The sequence below is a fragment of the Saccostrea cucullata genome, unplaced genomic scaffold, assembly GCF_032062105.1.
Source record: "Saccostrea cucullata isolate Sc308-1 unplaced genomic scaffold, CSIRO_AGI_Scuc_v1 ctg319, whole genome shotgun sequence".
In the NCBI taxonomy this organism is placed as follows: domain Eukaryota; kingdom Metazoa; phylum Mollusca; class Bivalvia; order Ostreida; family Ostreidae; genus Saccostrea; species Saccostrea cuccullata.
The window spans coordinates 72,276-95,439 of NW_026920610.1; the positions used below are offsets into that span (position 1 = coordinate 72,276).

The 23,164-nt window shown below is 31.0% G+C and overlaps 1 protein-coding gene and 1 pseudogene across 2 annotated transcripts; one reads left to right on the forward strand and one right to left on the reverse strand.

The window, feature by feature from the left end:
* Window positions 1-2,004: 2,004 nt before the first annotated feature.
* On the forward strand, window positions 2,005-11,103 carry LOC134253373 (stimulated by retinoic acid gene 6 protein-like; annotated as a pseudogene).
* Window positions 11,104-11,794: 691 nt separating this feature from the next.
* Window positions 11,795-21,671, reverse strand: LOC134253585 (stimulated by retinoic acid gene 6 protein-like). Of its 2 annotated transcripts, none has more exons than XM_062736125.1 (15): window positions 21,552-21,671; window positions 19,748-19,830; window positions 19,515-19,645; window positions 18,180-18,300; window positions 18,036-18,084; window positions 15,619-15,717; window positions 15,445-15,536; window positions 14,404-14,533; window positions 14,118-14,268; window positions 13,797-13,951; window positions 13,536-13,584; window positions 13,271-13,388; window positions 12,764-12,895; window positions 12,483-12,646; window positions 11,795-12,280 (listed from the first exon to the last, which is right to left on the reverse strand). In XM_062736125.1, the coding sequence occupies exons 1-15, from the start codon at window positions 21,660-21,662 to the stop codon at window positions 11,943-11,945; spliced, it is 1,923 nt and encodes a 640-aa protein (XP_062592109.1). In that variant the 5' UTR covers window positions 21,663-21,671; the 3' UTR covers window positions 11,795-11,942. The 2 variants fall into 2 exon arrangements, with proteins under 2 accessions (XP_062592109.1, XP_062592120.1); XM_062736136.1 differs by having other exon boundaries at window positions 11,796-12,280; window positions 19,515-19,628; window positions 21,552-21,570.
* Between the last annotated feature and the right edge of the window lie 1,493 nt (window positions 21,672-23,164).

Sequence of the window (23,164 nt, forward strand, 5' to 3'; positions counted from 1 at the left end):
GGAATAGACATCAATTTGACTTCAAGGTAAAAGCTTTATATTATTGAAACTTCACCATCGTTCAATTTTTTTTTCAATCAACAAATGCATTGAAACTCATCATCATAATGATAAAGGAATAATAATACTGTGTAATCTCAGGTCATAAACCTAGATAAAACCTCGTCGAGTGTTGTCCTATCGACATTTTCATAAACCGACAAGGACTGAAAACCATGCAGATAATGCCTACGTAAGTACACCTTTCTTTAACAACATAGTAGGATACATGTATGTTTTTCAGTTTCTGGACGAAGCTTAGTGAACGATACTTAGAACCTTTAGGGATACCGAAATTCAGGGGTTAAAATCACGGATAGATGTTCATTTTATGAAATTGTTTTGTGTCCGTCTAATACTGGGCAGGCATTATGGAATTTGAGTTTTCTCTCTCTATTAAAACATAATATATTAAAGTATTTGCAACACCTATTCCAAACGAATTCATTTTGTTTGATAACAACAAAAAGTTTATACAATAAAATTGTCGTTGATCTGTGACAGAGCAAAATACGTCATCATCGAAGAAGCCCCCCCCTCCCCCTCCCGTTCATTTTTTTAGTTTGTTTCAAAGCTACGCAAAAGATAGATTTGATATATGAAATATTTCCTCCTGAACTGAATTTTATTGATATGGTAACGATCATTTACTTGGTATCTGTATTTTTTAAAAATAGAGAATCGAGTAAATTAGGGAAATTATTCTGTATTTGCATATCACACCTAGTTGGTAGAAATCGCCTTTATAAAGATTAACTTTTGCGACCAACCTTGGACCAGACATTAATTTCAAGTAGCTTCATCTGTATGGAAAGGATGATAATTAATAGCCTGGGTTTGATACAAAAGAATACTCAGTACTTGAAAATGAAGTAAGAAACTCTTTACAAAGTTCCACTGGATACTCAGTTATGTATTAAGCTTTTTTTTAAAAAAATTCTTCTGCAAATGCGATTTAAACTGTTTTATAAAATTTTTTATCTAGTCTTGTTGAATTTATTGCAATAGAAACTATTTTATTTTCTGATTGGAATCAAATGCTGTAAAAATACATCATGGATCAAGTTTAGTGATAGTTTTTCTTTCTGTAAAAAAAACCTTGACCATAGCTTTAAAAGGGTTAGGATAGTGCTAAATTTACATATTGCCTTATCATTGCCTTTATCATTGCTAATAGTTGTTTTGCATTACTAATCATTTAATACATATAATAGATGTGATAAATAAATATATATAGAGCGAACAGTGTTCAAGCTCAAAAGTCCATTAAACATAATAAATTAGGAGCAGAGCAAATATTGACCTCCAAAACATCAGAGGTGTATTGTATGAGGTGCCTTACTTTGGAGGAGTTATTAAATTTGCATTTAATAAAAGTCTAATCTTCCGCCATGTGTTGTTGTCATGATTGGGAAATAACGGAAAAATTGTCGACAATTCAGTGTGCATATAATGGCCTGACAATATTATGAAAAATGTCAATCAGCATTTAACTTAATGATAAATTGAATTTGTGTTTTATTTTAGATAGATTTAAACTGAGTTTCTGTCTTCCATAGAAATTTTGCAGAGAAAATATCTTATTTTATGGCCAGCAATTCTAAAATTGTTCTACATTTCCGGTGTGACTTAACGTGTGCTGTTAACAATTACTAACTTTGGATAATAACGCAAATTCGTAGGATTAGGAGTAAGGGTTTTTTTAAAATCCAAAACACAATATATATATAATACATTTGATAATAAATACAGTTGTAAAAAATGCATTTAAAGCAATTCATAAAATAATATAAAACACCAACAACCCCCCCCCCTTCCAATACATCAGAGGTTTATCAGGTGCCATGGAGGAGTAGCCCTCCGGAAAATATATTGATAGACCGGTCACTACAGTGCCACCTATGTGAAAAAAACTGTATATTTGTCATGATCGTGAAATACAAAAAAGTGCTCAGTGTGTACATAATGGCCAAACAATTGTATGAAAAACGTCCTCAATTGCACATAAAAAATGTATTTGCTGACAAGGTAATTCCGGCCTTCTCGAAATGATATTAAACGAAACAGCTGAAATTCTTGTTTCATCAACTTGTTTGTCAATAATTTACATTTTACTACACGAAGCGCGTTGGGCCGAATTATCTTACAAACCAAAATGGCAGTATAAACTGGCGAAAGCTCGATGATCTCAGGGCCAGGAGGGCTTTAAACAACAAGTATAAGGTATGTTTTGTTGTGGAAGCAGTGAAAGATTGTGCTAGAAAAACAGGGTTAGTAATATTTTGAGATTATATTTTTAAAAACATAGAGAAATAAATCGAGAAACAGCGCACTTTTTTGTGCGCAATAAATATACAATTTTTTTAATGGGTGGCTCTGTAGCTCTCCGGTCTGTCATTTTTTTCGGATAGCTACAGATCTGCAGCTAAGTATTTATGACACGTCTTTTACATCCTCGCAATGCTAGGGGTCTTGAGTCAACACGCTGTCGTTAGACTAAGGGTAACGTGTTGACTCAATACCCCTGATGTTGTGAGGATGCTCTTTTCGAGGAAAAATATTAAGTTTCTAGAATATTTCTAAAAACATGAATTTATGTTGTATAATATATTACTTTAGCGGATGCCATTCAAGTTTTTGTTATTCAATCTTTTTATCCTCTTAACGATTTTTTTTTTAATTTTAGGTTTTTACGATATTAGTTTTAATATTTTTGGAAAAAAGGAATTACAAGAAGGATGTTTTCTTTGGGAGACCTGGACTTCCAGTGTAAGATGACGAAATATAACACATGCATGCATATTGTAATAAACAATCAATTTATCATTGAGGGGACTGGCCACATTTTAACTGCTTTATTGTTTGCAATTTTTTATATCTATTTCTATTTAAAACTTCATGACGTTATATAAGCCAAACATCTATGTTTTAAAAATGGGCACTAGCTTTGCTTTTGTTAATGATTAGCATGGTGTAATTAATTTGAAACGTTTGCCAACATGACACTAATTTTCCTGGATTATTATATTGTTTGAACAATTGTCATTTATACACCACAAATTATCCATTTCTCTTATATTTTAAAGACAACTGTTTAACTTCTTGAATTTCAATCGAACTCATTATAAAATTTATAGTGTTTAATGACCCTCTATACACTGCATTTTTTGGACTCTGATAAAATCATATGGCATAATGCAGGATATTTTAAAATTAACCAATTCATTTTTAATATAGGGACAATGAAATAAATAATAAAGAAATATCGCATTTACTTACTGAAATGGAGAAAATAAATATACATAAAGTTTGAAGTACTCTTTCTTTGTCTAATATAGTGTTAACAATACTTAGATTTATTTTAAGTTATGATTTTTTTGTAAAAAGATTACTTTTTTTTCTTTTCAGGTTTTTCTATTGTCAATATGGAAAAAAGAAATTGAGGTTTTCTGTGGAAGACCTGGACTTAGTGTAAGATGACAAAATTACTCTAAAATAAAGGTGCAGTATAGATAGGGTCCTCAAAAAACATAAAAGTCGCTATGCTTTTTTTAAAAAATATCAACGTGAAATTGGAGTCCAAACCCCTTAGAAACGTTTACTTTTTATTTATCTATTTTGACAGACCAATCAATCTGTTGGATGGAAATAAAAACGTGTTACCTACTGCAGCCTGTTTTGGATGTTGTATAAATTACTTATTTTATATTAAAAATTCTTGAGAAAAAATATATAGCTTAAAGTGTTAAATTTACCATTCATTTTAATATAGTAGGTATTCATATTTCCAGGAAAAATGTTCAAAGAAGTAAAAATTCCTGCTTATAAAAGGTCAAAATTGAAATAAGTAATTTCATTTGCAAATATAATGTTTAAAATGCATTTTATTTCAAATGAACATGCATGTAAAGATACAATTTATTTTTCTGTGTTAAAGGTCAGACAACAAAATTTCTGAAATAAAATATATGTTTTGTATCTCTTGGTATTATTAAAAAAAATTATTCATATTTGTCATTTATTTCTGATTTCTATGTTGTTTTCAAAATGTTTTTATTTATCTATTTTGACAGACCAAAAATTGTGATATAGGCCAATAAAAACGTGTTACCTACTGCAGCCTGTTTTGGGTTATATAAATTACTTATTTTATATTCTATTCCTGAGAGGTACCAGTCTTGTCCAAATTTAATGCCTGGTAAGCCCTAATTTTTTGTGAGGAGACTTGTTTAAGTATCATTACTTCAATGACAAATTCTTAGAAAAAATTATATATTTTTGAGGAACGTGTCATCTGATCTTAATGTCTTCACTACCAAATACATGTTAATGTAAATTAGTGTGAGAAAGAATGCAACTGTAAAATTCAGTAAAATTATTTTTTAAACAGTGTTTTACCTGCTGAAGAATGTGATTTGTATGGGACTATCATATTACCCGCTGTTTGCCTGTGTGAATTCTCCGTCCAAAGTCGGTGCTCCAATCATTGGACTTCTTTATACACTATTCCTGTAAGAATCAGAGAACTTAGATTTAAATGTCAATGTCCAGTTGCACGGTAAAGATATTCACCAAAACCCTGTGGTTATCTGAATAAATTCATTTCTTTAACTTTACAAATAGATAAGAAAAAATAAATAACTAAATGATTTTGCAATTTTATTGATGATTGTACAAAACCTAATGATATTGATAACCTAACATTACAGATTTTTGGTATCCTTAACAGAATATAATAGCTGTGTTGATGATCTTATTGTAAGTATCTACCATTTTATTCTGTTAAACATGCATTTTAAACAAATATATAAAAGTTCGTAATTTGTCTAAATTTCATATCATTAAAAAAATTATTAAAAATTCAAAACTATAAGTCCCCAAAGAGAGAGGCACTATAGTGTGTATCTTTGGCAAATGTTCAATCTTTTCTTAATGCTGCTGGAAGAATAGTGTTTTTGAAGAATTACTCGAATTTCACACCAAAATAGCTAAATTTGGATTAAAAAAGTTCAAATTCTGATTCTAAAAATGTTTTTCATTCCAGGAACTTTGTGGATATATACCGTTCTTTATTTGTGAGGGATACCTTTTGTGTGTTTTTGCATTTCGACTTGTTTATCAAATTTACAAATGCATCAGTGGGAAAGCCAGGCGGGTGAGAATATTTTAATTCCTAATTTAATCTTCTATTTATGAAAAAAAAGTATTATTGTACCAGTGTATCTTGTTGTCAAAGCAAAAAAAATACATGTTTTTAGAAAATTTTTAGTTCTTTTATATCAGTGAAAAAATTACTCTTACCTCTAAAAATAATTTCTACAGAAGTCAAAGCTGGTTGCCAAATCATCACAATATGCTCATGTTCGTGAGCTTTTGAGTAAACACGAAGATGAAGAAAGCTTAGCACTAAGGTAATGTATTTTTCATCTTGTCTTCAGAAATAAGATGGGGAAAAACTTTACTCTCTTACCGAAATTTTGTCAATTCAGTAGATTGTATATTTCACGCCAAATAATAAAATTTCGGATTAGTATTCAAATTATTAGATTCTGATTAATATTATAATTTTTTGAAATCCGGAAATATTTTAAAACAAGATACACTTTTATCACTTTAAAAAAAATTGGAAGATTTGTTTGCAACCTTAATTAAAGGAGACAAGAAAAATATATTTTAAAAAATGTAATCTTTTTTGCACGAGACGTATACTTCTTATAGCAATGAATCAATATAATAACAATGTTTCCTAAAGTGGATCGTGTTTTATGTTAATAGATACATATGTAAGCTGGTATATAATGGTAGTAATTAATTTTGAAAATATAAATTTGGACAAAATATATTAGACAAAAATTAAGTACACCTGGGTGTTACACCCTTACACAATTTAAAATAATGTTGGAGTTGAATACCTAAATTGCACATTTCCTAAAAAATTTTTAACTGAATACAGCTGTAGTTAACTTAAAAAGTTTTACCAAAATTTTAAAATATTGACTATATTAATACATAAACATGAAATTTTCACTTTAACATAGTTAACTTTTAAGAAATAATGAGATTAAAATCAGTCTTGTTGTTTTTGTTTTTTTAAAAGAATGCAACTCAGATTATATGTGAAAACTCTTTGTAATAAAATTCTGAACATTGACATCTAATAACACTAAATTCAGATAATTTTAACATAACATAGTTAACCGAAGAAAACAATGCAATTTTGATAATGAGCATGCTCTGTTTGTAATTGAAATGCACCCTCAACCACTATTGAAATAATTATTTCAATAGTGGTCGTTATTTCAATAGTGGTTGCAACAATGCACAAGCGTATCGAATCAATTATTAGTATTATTAGATATTAGTATAAACCCCGTATGCAGGTAATGAAGGTATATTGCTGCAAAAATAAGGGAATTAATGATAATTGAAAAATTATAGGTATCACGTGTATTATAGATTACCATTAACGTCCTTATCAAGTAAAAATGAAACAGATGTGTCAGACACTGTGGTATCTTTTATCTCATCTTATAAAAGTCATATTACTGAGTTTTTATTTGTCTTTTTATCAGAGAAAGGTTGAAGAGTAAAGCACTTCAGATAGTTGATGAAGCAAAACTTTGTTGTCTAAACAAAAGTATTCAACAATGCACAATGCGGACAGTGGCAGTTAATTTTATTGTGCTGTTAAGCTTTTATCAGGTAAATTTTAAACCAGCACTTTTATAAACCTGTCAGAATATTGAACTATTTACATACTAAAACTGACCGATGTTAGTCTTTTGCTCATGAAATCATCTTTTGCAAATAAAAACATGGCAGATTCCATTTCCTATATGCTATACTAGTATTTTCTTTCTCTTTCAATCGTGTATTTTAATCAACAAAACTTTCTCAGCTTTTTATAGTGTTTGTGGATCTTTCAAATATGGTCAGAAAGCTCAACAGAGGGTTTATTTTACAACTAAAGGCATGGAACATTTCAGCTGATACTTTAGAAACTTATCTTGATACCGTAGGCTGTAAGTATATATACCTAATAAATGTATCAAAAAGTTTTTTTAAAAACGAGATCGTATACTATTACACTTCATTAAAGTCATAATTGGAAGAAAAGCATCAAAATTGTAATATTTATCAGTAAAAAAGATATAAATGTTTAGAGAAAATGAACAATAGTAAATGTTTCTATTTCAAATGTTTCAATTGTTTTTAAAATCAAAAGCAGCAAAATTACAATTCTTACAGTGTAGCCAACTTATATATGATTTTAGCAAAGTAATTCTCTTACCTGTTTGATTTTAGGGAGCTTTGTAGTAGCACAGGTCCTGTCTGCTTTGTACGTGATATCGACAATGGTAATGATGTATTTCTCACAGCGACAACATCTCCTCAGTGTTTGGAGGGGAGACAGATCCTTCATACCAAAGAAATGCCTAAAAATGGACAGTCGGGACATGGTGGTAATGACTTCCGTTTAATAACTAGCAATATTCTTTGCCTGAAAATTATGTTCAGAATATCTTCGAGTTAACAAGATGGCCGAGCGGTCTTGCAGGCTGTAGTGCTAGCAGAAAAATTCATTTCTTAAACCATGTACACGTAGTCTTAAGATCAAAAGATCAATTGTGTAATTCATATTATGCATTTTCGTTAGTTATTTAAGAATGCTGCACAAGTATAGTATACATGACCGTAATAAATATTCGTGTAGTTTTTTTAACAAAGCAAATTCGTACAAGCAAATTTTATATATGCAAGAGTTGTTATTTTGACATGCTTTTATATTTTACAATTTTAGACAAAATCATTGATGTATGCCGGAACTCAAGTTTCCCACCTTCTTGGAGGTAAATTCTGAAGATAATTCAAGCTTCAAGCTGAGTCAAAGGCTCGAATGTGCTTATTTAACCAAAAGTGTCCATCTTTTGTTGATTAGAAACATTTAACAGTCATAATATTTGTCAGCGCCTCAGCAATTCGGAATTCGCGAAACTTGAAAAGATTTCCTTTTGTTCATCAAATATATTTTAAATTAGAGACACCATAAAACACGGATACGAGGGCTGTTCAATAAATAATGTCCTTGATGCTCGGAAAGCAACAAAAAACTTTTCAAGGATTAAGCCTGAATGATTTTACTGAAATATTTTCTTTTAATGGAAATACATGTCCGTAACATTTTTATCCAATTTGTTACATATAGTAGAATAGAAATAAAGTCCTCGTTGTCGTGAATGATGCAGAATAACCTCCTCGGTCTCGAAATGTTGTTTGAAATATAAAAGCCTCGGCTTTCATCTCTCAAACAACATTTCTCGACCTCCTTTTCTTAACGAGTTTTACAGTAGCTTTCATGAAGCGTTTAATTTCGCTTTTGTTTACTGATTCTTTCCCATTCTTTTTAATGCAGTGTCTCGAATAGCTCTTGTTTTCCAGCTTCTCACAATGAAACTATGTGATGCAAAGTGGTCAGATAATTTATAATCAATTCATTAAAGATTCATTCATGAGAGAAAGTCAAGATTAATGTCATATGATTTCTATATTGTATGTCATAGAGCTCAGGACATAATTTATTGAACAGCCCTCGTAAATGATACACATTCACTGTCATCAGAATGATGATATTTACGAGATTGATATTTAAATATAAAAATGAACAGTGTTTTGATACTTTGGATCTTTATCACGTGATAATGTCGATGATTTCTGGAGACTTCTCTGCACTACACTCATCCTGACAATTTTGCGAGAACGCAACAAATGGTGATGGACAACACAATAATGCAAACTCAAAAATAATATCATTGTGTCATTCGCATCTGCACAATATTTAAAACAAATTTTACAAGTTTTATAATTTTATTTTCAATTTCTCTCATCATTTTTACCACTATTATAATGTGTCCATCAAATAATCAAAATCATTTGGGACTGGATGAGAAATGAAAATAAAATTGAAACATAGCAACAATTAAGAATAACTTTAAACAAGGTTCTAAAATATTGATAACTATTTTTTTTGATTAGTTTTCATTCAATTTATCATTAACAAATTATTTTAAAAAACTTTTAAAGATATAACGTCATTTTTCCATAAGCACCTTCTAAAAACAACTACAAATTGATGTTACACTTAATTTGTCAGGAAAGAATTTTTAGGCAGTTATTAAGAGACATTTAATAAATACTTGCCACATTTTCTGGACTTAAATTTGTCTAACTTTGTTTTTAATATATTTTCTCTTTTAAGGATACCTTATTTCTGTCGTGGTGATTTTCCTTATATGTATGATCATTGCGTTTTTGGTCGTTCTTCCTCTCATTGGAAAAGTCCCGGAGGCATTTCTTAGACCAGTAAAATTCTTAATGTAAGAAAAGAGATGCATGTTTTATGTAAATATTGTGTTACTATACACATGTATATGTATATTTACATATTGCTTCGAATTCAGACGTGTTTATGACCTGCAGCTATGTATAAGTATAAATCAAACTATATAAATTACTACAAACATAAGTTAAGTTGCATATTTATTTGAGACGTGTTGTTAAGTTTTATAACAGTAAAGGGTTTTATTATTTCGTTGACTGTGATGTAGTATAATAATGCCAGACATAGTCTTGGTCTTTATAATGTTTTATTTTATTTTAGACCCTCTGTGATAGTTACTTTCATCTTTGTTTATGCTTTGAAAAAGCTGTCAGAGAAGATATTTTTACAAAATTACTGGATATCATCAAAGAATGGTGTAGGGGTTGAAAGGACATTAGCTTTAGATAATAGGTAAGTTTTGTTTAAAATAAATGATTTTTCATTTGAAGGCATTTGAAAAAGTTAAAATCTGAAATGTGACAACTTTATATAATAAGTTTGCATATTTATTTTGAATAAAAAGAGGATCGAATGAGCTAATAACATAAATGCTTAAAATTATTATTGTTTTATATTTGCACTCGTTCGATGACAATTTAAAAAAAACGTTATGATTAATTTGAAATTGAGAATTTTCCCTTTTTCTGTTTTTGACAAAAGATTTCGATTTAAGATTTCAAAAACATTAAATAAAATTATTTATGACCAAAATTTGCTATCAAAGAATTGAAACCAAATATTGATCAACAGAATTGATTTTAAAGACAAAGTATTTTTCCTTCATACTACTAATATGATACATATATATTAATTTTTTTTCATTTTCAGGAAAATTTACCACAATTTTTCCTTCTTTTTATTTTTCTTCTACATACTTATTGGACTTTTTAAATGTCTCCGTCGGGTAATGTACTCTCTCGTGATTGGTCTGGTATTTGTCCCGAGACTTGACAGAAGTGTTCTAGTGTCTGGATTTGAACATTACGATAATGGTTTGCTTTTATCATATATCAAATACTTAGTAATGTTAATATCAAAAGTTTTTTTTTTCATAATTCTTATATTAGCGATTTTTTTTAAAATTCACATAACGGATTTCTTGAGATACGTGACAAGTTACATAAAACTTTTAAATGTTTATTTATACTGAATAATTAAGTGAACAATTAAGTGCTATAACTTTATTCATTTCTAGGATACATGATATATATAGGTCTCTTACACGTGGAATTGGTCCATTGCCACCCTGCCCTCCGTGTTTTCTGTGAAGAATTGTTAAAGGCTCTCAAGGAGCGTGTTGAGAAAACTGATTTAAGTCTACATTCAACGAATTCAAGTAAAACAGAATCAGCCAGAAAGAACTATAGTTCAGTCAGGAGCGTCAGTGCCAGAGCCTATAATAATCAGATCTACAATAAATGGATGAAAATGATAACACTTAGTAAGAATACATCATTGTGTAAAACGTCAAAGACAAACACAAATTTCGAACAACCAAGATTAAAGCTATCGTGAATCGTAAATATTCAGTCTTTATTGGTATATATTTTGAATTTAAAAAACAAACACTGTAAACATTCCTGTATATTTATTTTTAAATTTTATTACTTTTTGGTGTTTATCTGAAAGCTCCTAACCAACGCCTCTGTAGCAAGAATACTTGTCCAATAAAATTCGTCAATTTGTATCAAGAGCGTTGTTCTTGTTATTATCAACTTCAATATTATTTGATCATTATATAAATTGGGTTCTTCCAGTGCATAACATGAATAAGATTAAAATGCTGATTGCATTCTCTCACTTAAAACTGCAGAAAAATCGTATTAAGATACATTTAAGGCATAATTCTCCTATATGTTCATCCTCTTCTCCAACCTACAACCTTACAATAGTCCTGAATGACACGTTATTACTTACAATAGTCCTGAATGACAACGTTATTTACTTTCTCTGTAAAACAAATAATTTTTGATATAATCTTAATTAAAAAGTTATATGAAAAATTAAATTTGGTCTTAAGTCGTAAGACCTTTTGTAAAACGGGCCGAAGGACCTTAAATGACTTATTTTGAAATAGACTAAAATTATACATGTAGAATACGTATTGTTCAACTGGAGTCATAACGTCATAAATATTAAGAATTATATGGAATGTTACGCTATGTGATGAACAAAATATAACGAAAGAAAACTTTTACAACTGAAAAAAGGGATCGAAAATAGCAATTTATTTGAAGACCTTGTCTAAATTATACATATATTTTTTTCAATATGCATATGAAATAAAAAAAAATATAACAATGATTTTTTTTCCTTTATCAATATTTACAGTGAAAGCTTATATGAAATAAAAAAAAATATTTGGTACAAAAACCTTAATTATAATAAAGGTCCATAAAGATGTTTATATCAGTTTCCTTTAGATGAATGGACAATGGAATGGACAATGGAAATACCAACCTTTTATTTCTAACAAAATATATATCAAAACTATAAATCACAAAAAAATTAATATTCGTCTCATTTACATTTTGTCTTTGGGTGCAACTATTGAGCACCCCACCACTGTTTTCTTGGCATAAAGAGGATGTTCAAAAGAACAATTTGTTTTAGAATCTTTACAAAGTGCCTGATTGCAAATCAAAGTTTTCATCTTTTGCCACCTATTCCTTGCTTTTGTTGCGTAGCCTCGAGAAAAGACATACTCGCTGCTTTCACAAGCATTTTGCATTGAATTGTGTTTATTACTAGTTGCAGAATAGTTCAGTTTTACAGCCTTGATCATCTGGTCACAAAAGACAACAACCACTGGGTGGCAATGGTGAAGTTCTACCTCCAAGAAGCCAAGGTAAGTCATGTAACCTTTAAAAAAATTGATTTATTTGATTTTCCCACCCTAACTATAACTTCTAAGTTAAAAAAAATCATTAATTCTACGTTTCTTTTTTTTTTTTACTTATCGTTACAAAAAAGTCAAAATCAATTAAATGAACTTTGTTTTATAAGACTTGTATCAATTTAATGTTCTTAACATTATTTTAGCTCACATTTTCAGTTTACTTACTGATATCAAGATGTTCATATCCAGGTAATAACACAGATCTATCCATACGCGCTACGTAAAATAGTCCTAAACACATGGACACTATTACCCGGTACACACATCTGAATAAACCAATCAGTATATAGTAGAAAAACAGGAAATAGGACAGGTTCTGGTACACTCGCCTGAAAAAAAATTATACAATTTTGTGTTTTAACTAAAAAAGAATCGATCTCTGAAGAATTTTGAACAAAAAATAATGCACAAAACTATGGGGAAAACCCATCTAATAATGTAATCACCTGTTGTCCAAAGCCAGTACTTTCTCCCAGTGTTCCCCGTTGTCGGAACTGATGTAATGGTTTTGTAAGAAAGCTTTACGGCTGATAATTCTAAGTACTACTCGGAAAATAAACATGAATACCACTCCAGGTCTGAAAACGGTAAGATAATAAATTGTAGAATGATTAAGAATTTCAACATGTGATCATAATATTGTTCGATCTCAAAAATATATTTCTATAAATGACAAGGGTATAAAATGCGGATTCCTCAAATTGCAGTGGTGGGATCAGACGCCAAGAAGGAGTAAGCATCCCTATATTGACCGGTCGCATCCGCCTTGAGTCCTAGAAATTGTTTATGTAGACGATAATTTCTGTTGTCAAATGCAGTATAAAACAGAGGCCTAATAATCAGTATGAAATATGTCGGCAAAAATACGACCGAAATAGGTTTAAAATGCTGAAATCTAATTTAAAAATGTAACTAGATGTTAAAACTGAAGGGAATAATAAACTTATACTTACAATAAAGCCTCCAAAGGTGAAAGGAAGCTTTCAGGAACCTCTTTTATGATAGGCAATACAACACAATACGCCAGGACAACACAGAGTGAGAACACAACTATTAGTGAAATTAGGTAACCTAGATGAGAAATGTATGTTTAATTGTATATTTAAGACACTTCAGGACCAGTCGATTGAAGAAGTATATCCTGTTATTTTTTCATAATAAAACTGGTGAAGTGTTGATCTTCATTATATTATTAAAAAATTAGAGACAAATTGAAACCTCCAAGAAGATGCGAGACTTGGTTTCCTGCAAACATCAAACTTTTCATCTAAAACAGAAATAAATTTTAATCGCATGGACTTATTTAAATGTATATTAATTCTTTTTATTAGGATATGTAGAAATTTCGGTGTCGTGGAAATGAACCAATCAGGTAAAGTTTTGCGTTATAGACATACACCTATCAGTCACTCATTTATAAGCATTATAGTCCTCGTAAGTTTGTGAAATAAAAACGAATAAAATAGTAGATCTACTAACCACCATATCACCATGCGTTTGAATACAATTTTTGGGAATGAAAGATCTGTCTCCTCTCCATATCTGAATGATATGTTGTCTCTGAGACCGATATATGAGGATCATATTTGCAATTAGATAAACAGCTGATAGAATATTGGCGATGATTAGGGAGACTGAAATATAAAAACGTGCGGTTAAATTTTTTTTTACATTTCTAGGATTGAATAATTACTACAGATAGAGAGAGGGAGAGAGAGCAAATGAAAAAATGCTGACTTAACAAATCTGAGAAAAATAAAAATACTATATAATTTGGTAAGATCATTTTTGTTTACATGCCTCTTATAACTTGTGTTCCAGTTTGCAAATAGCGACGACCTGTCTTTGGAATCTCTATCAAGTCCCAGAGAATGTATTTAATTGAGGAATTCGAAAGGTCATCATACAACTGACCCAAATCCTCGGATACAATCACGGTCCATATGAATGCCTAAAAGTGTGATACACAAATCATATTACGCAAGATTACAAATGTTGATTTTTATGGTTGTTTTACATTTTGTTTTATTGTAAATAATATCATTGTTATATTAAAGTAGTTAGATATCTCAGAGAAGGGGATTACATAATAGAAGACGAGTAAGACGATTGTGTTGATGGCTACAGTCCTGGTGGTACATCTGTAGAGACTTTTGTGTAGACAGCATAGCTTTGCCTCATCCATAATGCCGCGTGCATAATTACTTATCTTCTTTCTAAAAGAACAGTATGAAACACATATTTTGTATTGTTCTTAACCATTTCAGAAAAAAGTATCAACTTTCATTCTAACGTTGATCTCTATGAACTCGAAAGACGACACAACAAAAATATAAATTGGAAACTAACTGCAGAATTTAATAATAAACCTAACGACTTCAATTTTTCTATTGTCAACATTTCATCACTACTACTGAAGTTTTTGTCTCCCAGTTGATTTGATATGTATGTACATCTTATATGTACGAGAACAATTGTTGACCAAATATGGATGGAATAAGATTTATCCACAATTACCTTTGAAGACATCGAGCAAAATTTATGGTCGATATAATGATCCTGTTATCAAATACAGTACGAAATCATGACAGTGTTGACTGATATTTTTAAAGATTATTTGAATTTTACTTTGAACACTGATTGCCCACAGATTGGTCAGATTATGACAAGGAATACACGGTGATTGTGAGGGTCGACAGGGGGTTGTTACTCTTTCATAACACCCGATCCCACCTCTAATGGTTATGGAGGTCCGTGTTTGCTCTGCTCCTTATTTCATTGTTCCAGCAGCATTTTGAGCTTGATAACCAGTATTGTTTGTTAAATCTTCAGATTTTATATTTATCCTATATTAATCCGAGTACTACTTATTCCGTAAAAAGATGACCTCCTATGGTATTTGCGATATATTAAGTTTTAAAAATTCTTAGTTTAAATACTAGTAGATGAATTAAGTACTTTATACATACATGAAAAAGTGCTTTAAACAATTTTTGAGAAAATGCCTTTCGATTCTTAATATACTAGTTTTTTAAAGAGACAAAATTTAATCCTTACCTTACAATAAATATAAATCTTTTAAATCGAGATTAAATTGATAAAATTATTTTTTTTAAATATACATTACTTTATTTCATCTTCCTCAGAACTGTTTTTGGGTTTCTGCACCAAATCTCGGACATGTAACAGTTGATCTACTTTGACGAGGGGTTCTTTGCGCTAAGAAAATATTTCACAGGAATGGTTAACTGTATTTTTTCAAACTTTGCTTAAATTAGGCTCTAAAAGTTTAAATACTTACATTGACCGATTTCTTTGACAGGGCTGTTACTAAGCGGTAAATGAAAATAATCAGCAGATAAGTTTCGCAAACTAAAACGACCACATAAATTGCCCATCCCTGAAATTATTAATATATTAAATATTATACAATGGTAAAATCAGATTCATCAAAGATGACGAACAACAAGATTAGTAAGCTCTATTCGTATATATTCTACAATAAAGTCAATATTACCATAAAGCATTTCGTTGATAATTTGAAACATGAAATTTGGAGAGCTTTTTTTTGAAACTGTTGAGCGATGCTAGCTTTCAATATTGAAACATGAAATTTCCATTTTGAACATAAAATTAAAAAAAACATAAATATTTTGGCATGCTGCAGCCTAGATAGAACGTTCTATCGTTAAAATGATATTGTCCTACGGACCCGGTTTAACGATAGAATTCGTTCCGTATATTCGTAATGTAGCAGAAAAAGCATGGGCGATAACTCGTATTCTCTTTTAAATCAGTGCATTTACTACGAACAATCTAGAGAGTTCCTAAAGTAAACATGGCAGGTAAATTAAAAGCGAGAGAAAAACGTTGAGAAAATTAATTGGATTTTCTTCTTTAGATTATTTTCTGATATAAATGGCATAAGCAATCTCAAAAAGGTTTGTTTTGATTAATTTGGTAGTTATTTTCAGTGCAAATCCTTTTACATTCTTCAAAATCGTTTCGGAGTGGATCCGCTCCGATTTGCTACATTGCAAGTATATGGGACGTTTTCTAACTGTGGTGAGGGCTTGTACCGAGACACAGTTAGATCATTCTAACTAGCTGCAGCCAGGATAATATAGGGTTATTGAACTTATATTGGTGCATATTGGCACGAGTTGGCTGTTCAAATGCACGAGCTTGCGAGTGCATTTTAACAGCCAACGAGTGCCAATATGCACCAATATAAGTTCAATAACTTCTTTATTATATAGCTAAAACATCTCCACATAATTATTCCAAAAAAAATCCCCCCAATTAATGATTTTTCAGTAGGCCTATCGGTATTCAAATTAACGTCTGTCCTTAGCTGCAATAATGTAGCCCTCTCCTATTTTTTTTATCTGATATTTTCTGGAGAGGGCTACAATTCCATCGCATCTCCGTAATGGTGCAAATATATTTTTTTGATACGGGTGATTGGAGGCAAAATAAATTATTTTTACATTAAACTTACTTCTTATAAGACGGAATTTTTATTCACTGTCAACAACATAGCCTGTTAAACTCGAAAACCATGTAAAATAAATCTGTGTCTTTCCCAGCTGCAATATTCAGCAGCCATGACAGTTCACGCGTGACGTAGTGAGACTTTCGCTTGAAATATGGAACAACCAAATAAAGCAAATGTCGATGTTTATAAACGATTGTGCTATAATATATTACAAAAACATCGATAAATAAAACCATTTCAAGTGTTATTTTTGCGCAAACAGCGATATGTATGCTTAAAATAAGGGGATTCCTAGTAGGTCCGCTCCTATAGAACCTAAATTCTCATTGGCTGTCCCAAAATACAATCCATCAAGGTCGGTAAACATGGCGGATAAATTCAAGTTAAGCTGTTGACACACACGAAAAATAACCGATATATGGATCGTAGTGAATATTTTTGGATCGATTTGTGTTTTGCATAATTACATATTTGGATTCCAGGTAAGAGATGATAATTAAATAGCCGTTTACTAGTAATTTGAGCCGAAATCCGTGCGGGAGTGATCCACTGCCGCATCTACGCCATTATAGAGATCCTAAGGAGTTGTAGCCCTCTCCCAAAAAAAAAAATCGGAGAGGGCTACATTATTGCAGCTAGTCTGTCCTGTTAGCGTTCAATATCGCATCATTCCGATGACCCTACCGCGAGCGATATGATTTGCTTATTTAGGCTTTAATGGGTCTAATAAGTACTATATTTGAATACATAATTTCATTTTTGGGGGTAAAAATAAACACATCTTACCTAGGTGCCACTTCTTTTCTTTAATTCAGCTCTGAGAATTTGACCAGACGACTTTTTTTGTTTACAACGGGGCGTTCGATATTGAACGCTCGTATTCGGAATGTTTCGGGCAAACTCATATACGTAATACAAAGTTAGCGTTCAATAAAACGTCAAGATATTGAACGCTAAAATTCTCTAGATTTTTGGCAGTATTTTATTAGAGACTATTTATTAGCTATTTAATAAATTACAATATTGAATGCTAAAATAATACTTTCAATCAAAACCAAATACCGAACTATCTTAGAATTTGTTCGAACAACCTTAGTACCCCCCTCCCCCTCTAAAATTGAATTGATTAAATAGATTCAAAATAAATTATCCCTCAAAAATAAATTTAAGGATACAAACGAGTTATTTTTTTACTGATGAAAACTTTTTAAACATCTTACCCATGCCCTCTGGATACACATGTAATTTTGAGCAAATACAACCAGAGTCCTGTGGGAAAAATATTCATTGATTAAATTTCAAGTTTTGAGAATGACTTACATAGAAATTTATATAAAAAAACATTAAATGTTTTTAAAACTCACAATAGTAAGGTGTATAAAAATCCAATAGTTGAACCAAGAATTCTTGAGGGTGAATTCAAACAAGCAAATATAGGGTAAAATACTAAAGACATGAGGAAGCAGGTCAGGAGAAGCTGGAGTGCTGAAAAAAGAGATAAAATTTTCACATTTCCCTTCTAAAGACATTGAAAAAGGTAGTCAACTCTAGTGTTTTACATAAAATAACGTCTAATTTCGCCGGCGTGAATCAGTGGTAGAGAGCTTGCTCTAGAGTGAAGAGAAAAGAGTTGATTCTTGTATCACTGGTTCGAATATAACTGTTGGACGTGAAGATCTGTCCTTCGGATTCGACCACAGTACTACTAGTGCTGGCACGAAAAAATCTACTCATTGGCCCCGAGTGCTGAGTTAAGGTCTAAAGAATAAGGTACAGTTTTAGCTTGATTACGCCCTAAAAATTTAATGTTTTCAAAAAGTTTTGAAACTGGCTCAAATATAAGTTGAGTTAATGACTTTGACAGTTCAGGAAAAAATGTGGCATAAGGGAGTACCATTTCGGAAATACGACGTCATTGATTTGATGCATAGAAGTCGAAATCTGGAATTGTAGAGCTATACTCGCCAATTAATTAAAGGATTTCCAATCCTTTTGTTTATACAATAAAATATGTTCAAAACACTTAATTAAAACCATAGAGTAGTATGGGATTCGAACCCACAAGGTAACTTTCAAAATCCTTTCCCAGGGACACTAGAGCAAACGCTCATACCACTATTGTACGACTCGGCGACTAAGATATTGGCTACTCATGTAAGATGAAATGTTATCGACTGTAGACAATAGGAGGAACCATTCTGGAGTGTCGTTTTTTAAAAAAGGAAATCTAAATTTATTATTTACTAGGAAGGACAATTTTAATTTTAAATTTTTTTTGAAACGGGTACAACCGAATAACTTAACAACTTTCACAGTTTTTTGTGACGGCAGCTTAGAAAATAGCGCGACTTTGACAATATTTCGGGTAAGAACAATTTTAATTTTAAATTTTTTTGAAACGGGTACAACCGAATAACTTAATAACTTTCACAGTTTTTTGTGACGGCAGCTTAGAAAATAGCGCGACTTTGACAATATTTCGGGTAAGAACCTATATCTAATTCTTGTTTTATGAGTAAAAAATTACTAGAATACCTTGTGTTGTGTGAACTCGTTACAAGACGAATTACATACAATAATGTATCATCTAAGATAAAATAATTTATATAATTAATTTGCGCTTAGGGAAAGTATCATATAATGATTGTATTTAAAAATTATTTATACATGCATATATACACTGTACATGAATTACTCACCTAATAACCATTTTTCATCTGTCCATGTTATATGACTAATAAAAACATAGTACATAATGTGTTCAAGAGTACATCCGAAGGCTGCAGCATTTGCTATCGAATTTGTTGTTCCATCTAAGAAATTAATTGGTCTATAAAAGAAGAAAGTGGTATCCTTCTTCTCATGATATAATTAATTGATAATTTATATCAATAAACAGAAAGTGTTCCTCTTAAATGTAATTGATACTCACAATGGAAGTCCTGGCCTACCAAAACAGAACTCTGTCTTGAATCGCCTTTTTTCGAAAAATGTTATGATAATTGTGGCCACGATCTGATATTATAATAAAATTGTTGTTAAAAAAGACAAAAACAAACAAGAGTGTTAAAAAAACGCATTCTTCACCAATTTTATCATCGTCGGAAACCCATGGGCGATTTTGTCTTTACTTACATGTATGAGTAAAGATGAGATCACCCGTGGATATCCGACGATGCTATTTTATTTCATCGTCATTTAGTATTAAAAATAATGGTATTCAGGCCATTTATTTAGAATTACAAATTTTTTACAAAAATCAATTACATTAAAACGTATTTCAAAGAACTTTATACAACTATTTGCGATGATAAATTGAAGTCACGACTTTTTGGCATCATAGACGCTGTTGTTTCATGGAACTTATAAATATATAAGCACAGAAAGAAATACGAACAGGAGTGAGAGACAAAAAAAAAGCGGCGGCGAAAATCGAAAGTTTCTTTTTTCAAAAGCTTGGATCTGTAGCTCTCTGCTTTATCTGTCCGAATTTTGTAATACAGAGAGCAACAGTTCTGCAGTTAGTTTGTTTTTATATGATATTGTCAGAATAAAACATATGGAGATAACGAGAAGTATTCAAGATCAGAGCAGAAAAAACACGGACCTCCAAAACATCAGAGGTGGAATGGTACCATGGAGGAGTGAGCATACCCTACCGATCACTCACACCCGCTGTGTGCTCCTTGTCATGATCGGGTCCGTAGTCAATTCAGTGTATAAATGATGGACTAACTTGAAAACCGTCAGTCAGCATTTGACTCAATGATAAATAGTATTTGCCGCCAAGGTCCTTGTATCGACCATGTAACTTACGAAATGATGATTTTTAAAGAGACTGCTGATATTCTTATTTCATCAACTTGTTTGTCAATAATTTACCTCCTTTTAGAAATTGTTCATACGTAGAGCATGCTCTTGCGTATCGAATCAACTGAGATATATACACTCCGTATGAAGGTGATGAAGGTATATTGCTGCATAAGTAAGGGAAGTTGACGATAGAAAAGTTAAAGTCATCTCGTTTATCTTGGTTGTTAGATTACTATTAGCGTCTTTTTCAAGTAAAATATCCAAATATGAAACAGGTGTGTCAGACTCTGTGGTATCTTTTATCTTAAGCTCACCAGGATATATCGCATCGACATAAGAAAGGAAATTACAATTGTTAATTGATAAAACGTCGTCGATATATCTAAATGTCGAGTTAAAGGCCAAAGCAAGTGTTTTCTTCATTCCACGCATAAAATTTTGCACAAATTCTGCTTCATATGAATAGAAAATTGGTCTGCTAATAAAGGGACGCAATTTGTACCCATGGGAATTTCAATAGATTGTTGGAAGACCCGGTTTCCCAAAACCAATTAGATATTCTCAATCATAAACTCAAACATCCTCTTGATGTCAACTTCAGAGTACATGTGTGTACAATCACAATGTACGATTGTGTTTTTTACCAAAATAATGACCATAATAAGGTAAGTTCCATTTTAATTGAAAAAGCAGCTTTCAATGATATCGAAAAGACTGGACTTTAATTTATCGTTGGGAATTGTTGTATATAAAGTAGAAAAGTCTTTAGAAAAGTTTTTAGCTGTTGATTTTGTTAAAATCATGTGATTTCAAATCGTCCAAAAGTTTCAAAATTTTCTTGGAATTTTTAAGTATCCACATCTGAAGTAATTAACAATGAAAAAATATCTATGCATCAATTTAAATTGAGGAATATACAGTACCGCATAAATAGGCATCCCCAGGTCGTAATAGAGAGCCTGGGTAATTTTCAAACACTCCTGGTTATCTGTAGGAGTGTTCGTCGTGTTTGGATGATCTGTTTTATTTTCCATTCTGTAAATAAAGCTGAAAATATTTTAAAATAGTGATTTTCTGTTATGCACACATGTACATGTTACAAGAATTACAAATAAAAGAAATTGTCAATGAATTTTGGGAACGCTTACATGCATGCCCTAGTATGGAAGCTCAAGGTCATATTAGGTTAATATAATTTTTAATTATATAATTATAGGTCGAACATAATACAATATGAAATCAAAAACTCGGAGATGTTGGTATCAACAAACAAGTCCAGTCACAAGGAAAATATATATGAAATATGAAAGTCCCTACAGCAAGCAATCAGAAAATATGTTGAAGGTTCAATAAGCCATGATCAAATATAAAAAAAAAAAAAAACATCATTAATTCAAAATTTCTGACCAGGATCAAAGTCTGGTAATGTTTTGAAAATGGGAGGCTCAGGATTTTAATATTATTTGCCACAAAATCTTCGACTACTGGAATAATAAAGGAAAAAGACGTAGACCCTTTTCATTTTGTACAATATACTAAAAATTTCTAAAATTCACTTAATATGGATGTATACATTTTTAGTATATTTCGATAAGAAAAAAATATAAACTGCCACAATATAAGTAACAATTGGAATCTAGTACGTGTACATGCATGCCTATGTATTTCTTTCTGAAATTATACATAGAACAACGTTCAGTTTATTTACGTACATATACGTATTTCCACACTGCATTTTTACTAAATGTATCCTCACAGCATCTTTTAATTTTCAACAGTATTCCGCCATGTCGGTTAAATGCTTCATGTGTCAGCCATTAATGTCAGTAAGTATTAAATAACCATTACCAAACAATTATGGTTTATTGTAAAACAAGGACATATCCACTAAAGTGAATAAATAAAAGCAAATTCTGAATATTTCCGCAAATTGGGTATGTTCTCGATACAACGAAAGTTTTCATATAGTGCAATAATAAACATCAAGAAATTTGAGTCATTTTTACAACACAATAAACACCATTAAAATGCATCTTTGTAAAATACCAAGACAGATACAGTTTAAACTTTTTTCGTAAAAGATTTCTACATGTAAAACAAAAAATTAAACTCACCTTGCTTACAATCTTGATTTGTTTTAAAAAATATCTAAAATGTTTTCTTTTCGGTTTCAGGACAGTCTAAAATCTGAACTAGCTGAAAATCCTATGCTACCTTCTAAACTGTCAATTTAAAAACTGAAGTTTATCGGTCAAGATTCTAACATAAACTTGCCTGTATTTAATCATTGTTGCTTTATTTTTTCATTACATGACAATGTTGATTAGTTACTGTTTTTTTTAAAATGCATTTCTGAGTTATTTCCCCCATTTTTTACGAAAAAAAAAACAGTGGAACGTGGAGACCAGTTCCTTGGGATAATACTGTATAAACCAAGGGTCATTTTACTGCAACATAGATATGAAATAGATCCCTAACCGCATGCTCAATGGCCCGCGTGCCAAACATAGGTCCAGATTTGTAGCTTGTGGGAAAT

Bases quoted from the DNA above. Each gene is read 5' to 3' on its own strand.
- LOC134253585 (XM_062736125.1), bottom strand. From the start codon at position 21,662: ATGGAAAATAAAACAGATCATCCAAACACGACGAACACTCCTACAGAT. The intron at 15,537-15,618 runs GTAAGTATTTAA...ATATTTTCTTAG, and splicing joins TGTCAAAGAAATCGGTCAAT to CGCAAAGAACCCCTCGTCAA. The intron at 12,281-12,482 runs GTAAGTAAACTG...ATTTTTTTAAAG, and splicing joins ATATGAACATCTTGATATCA to GTTACATGACTTACCTTGGC.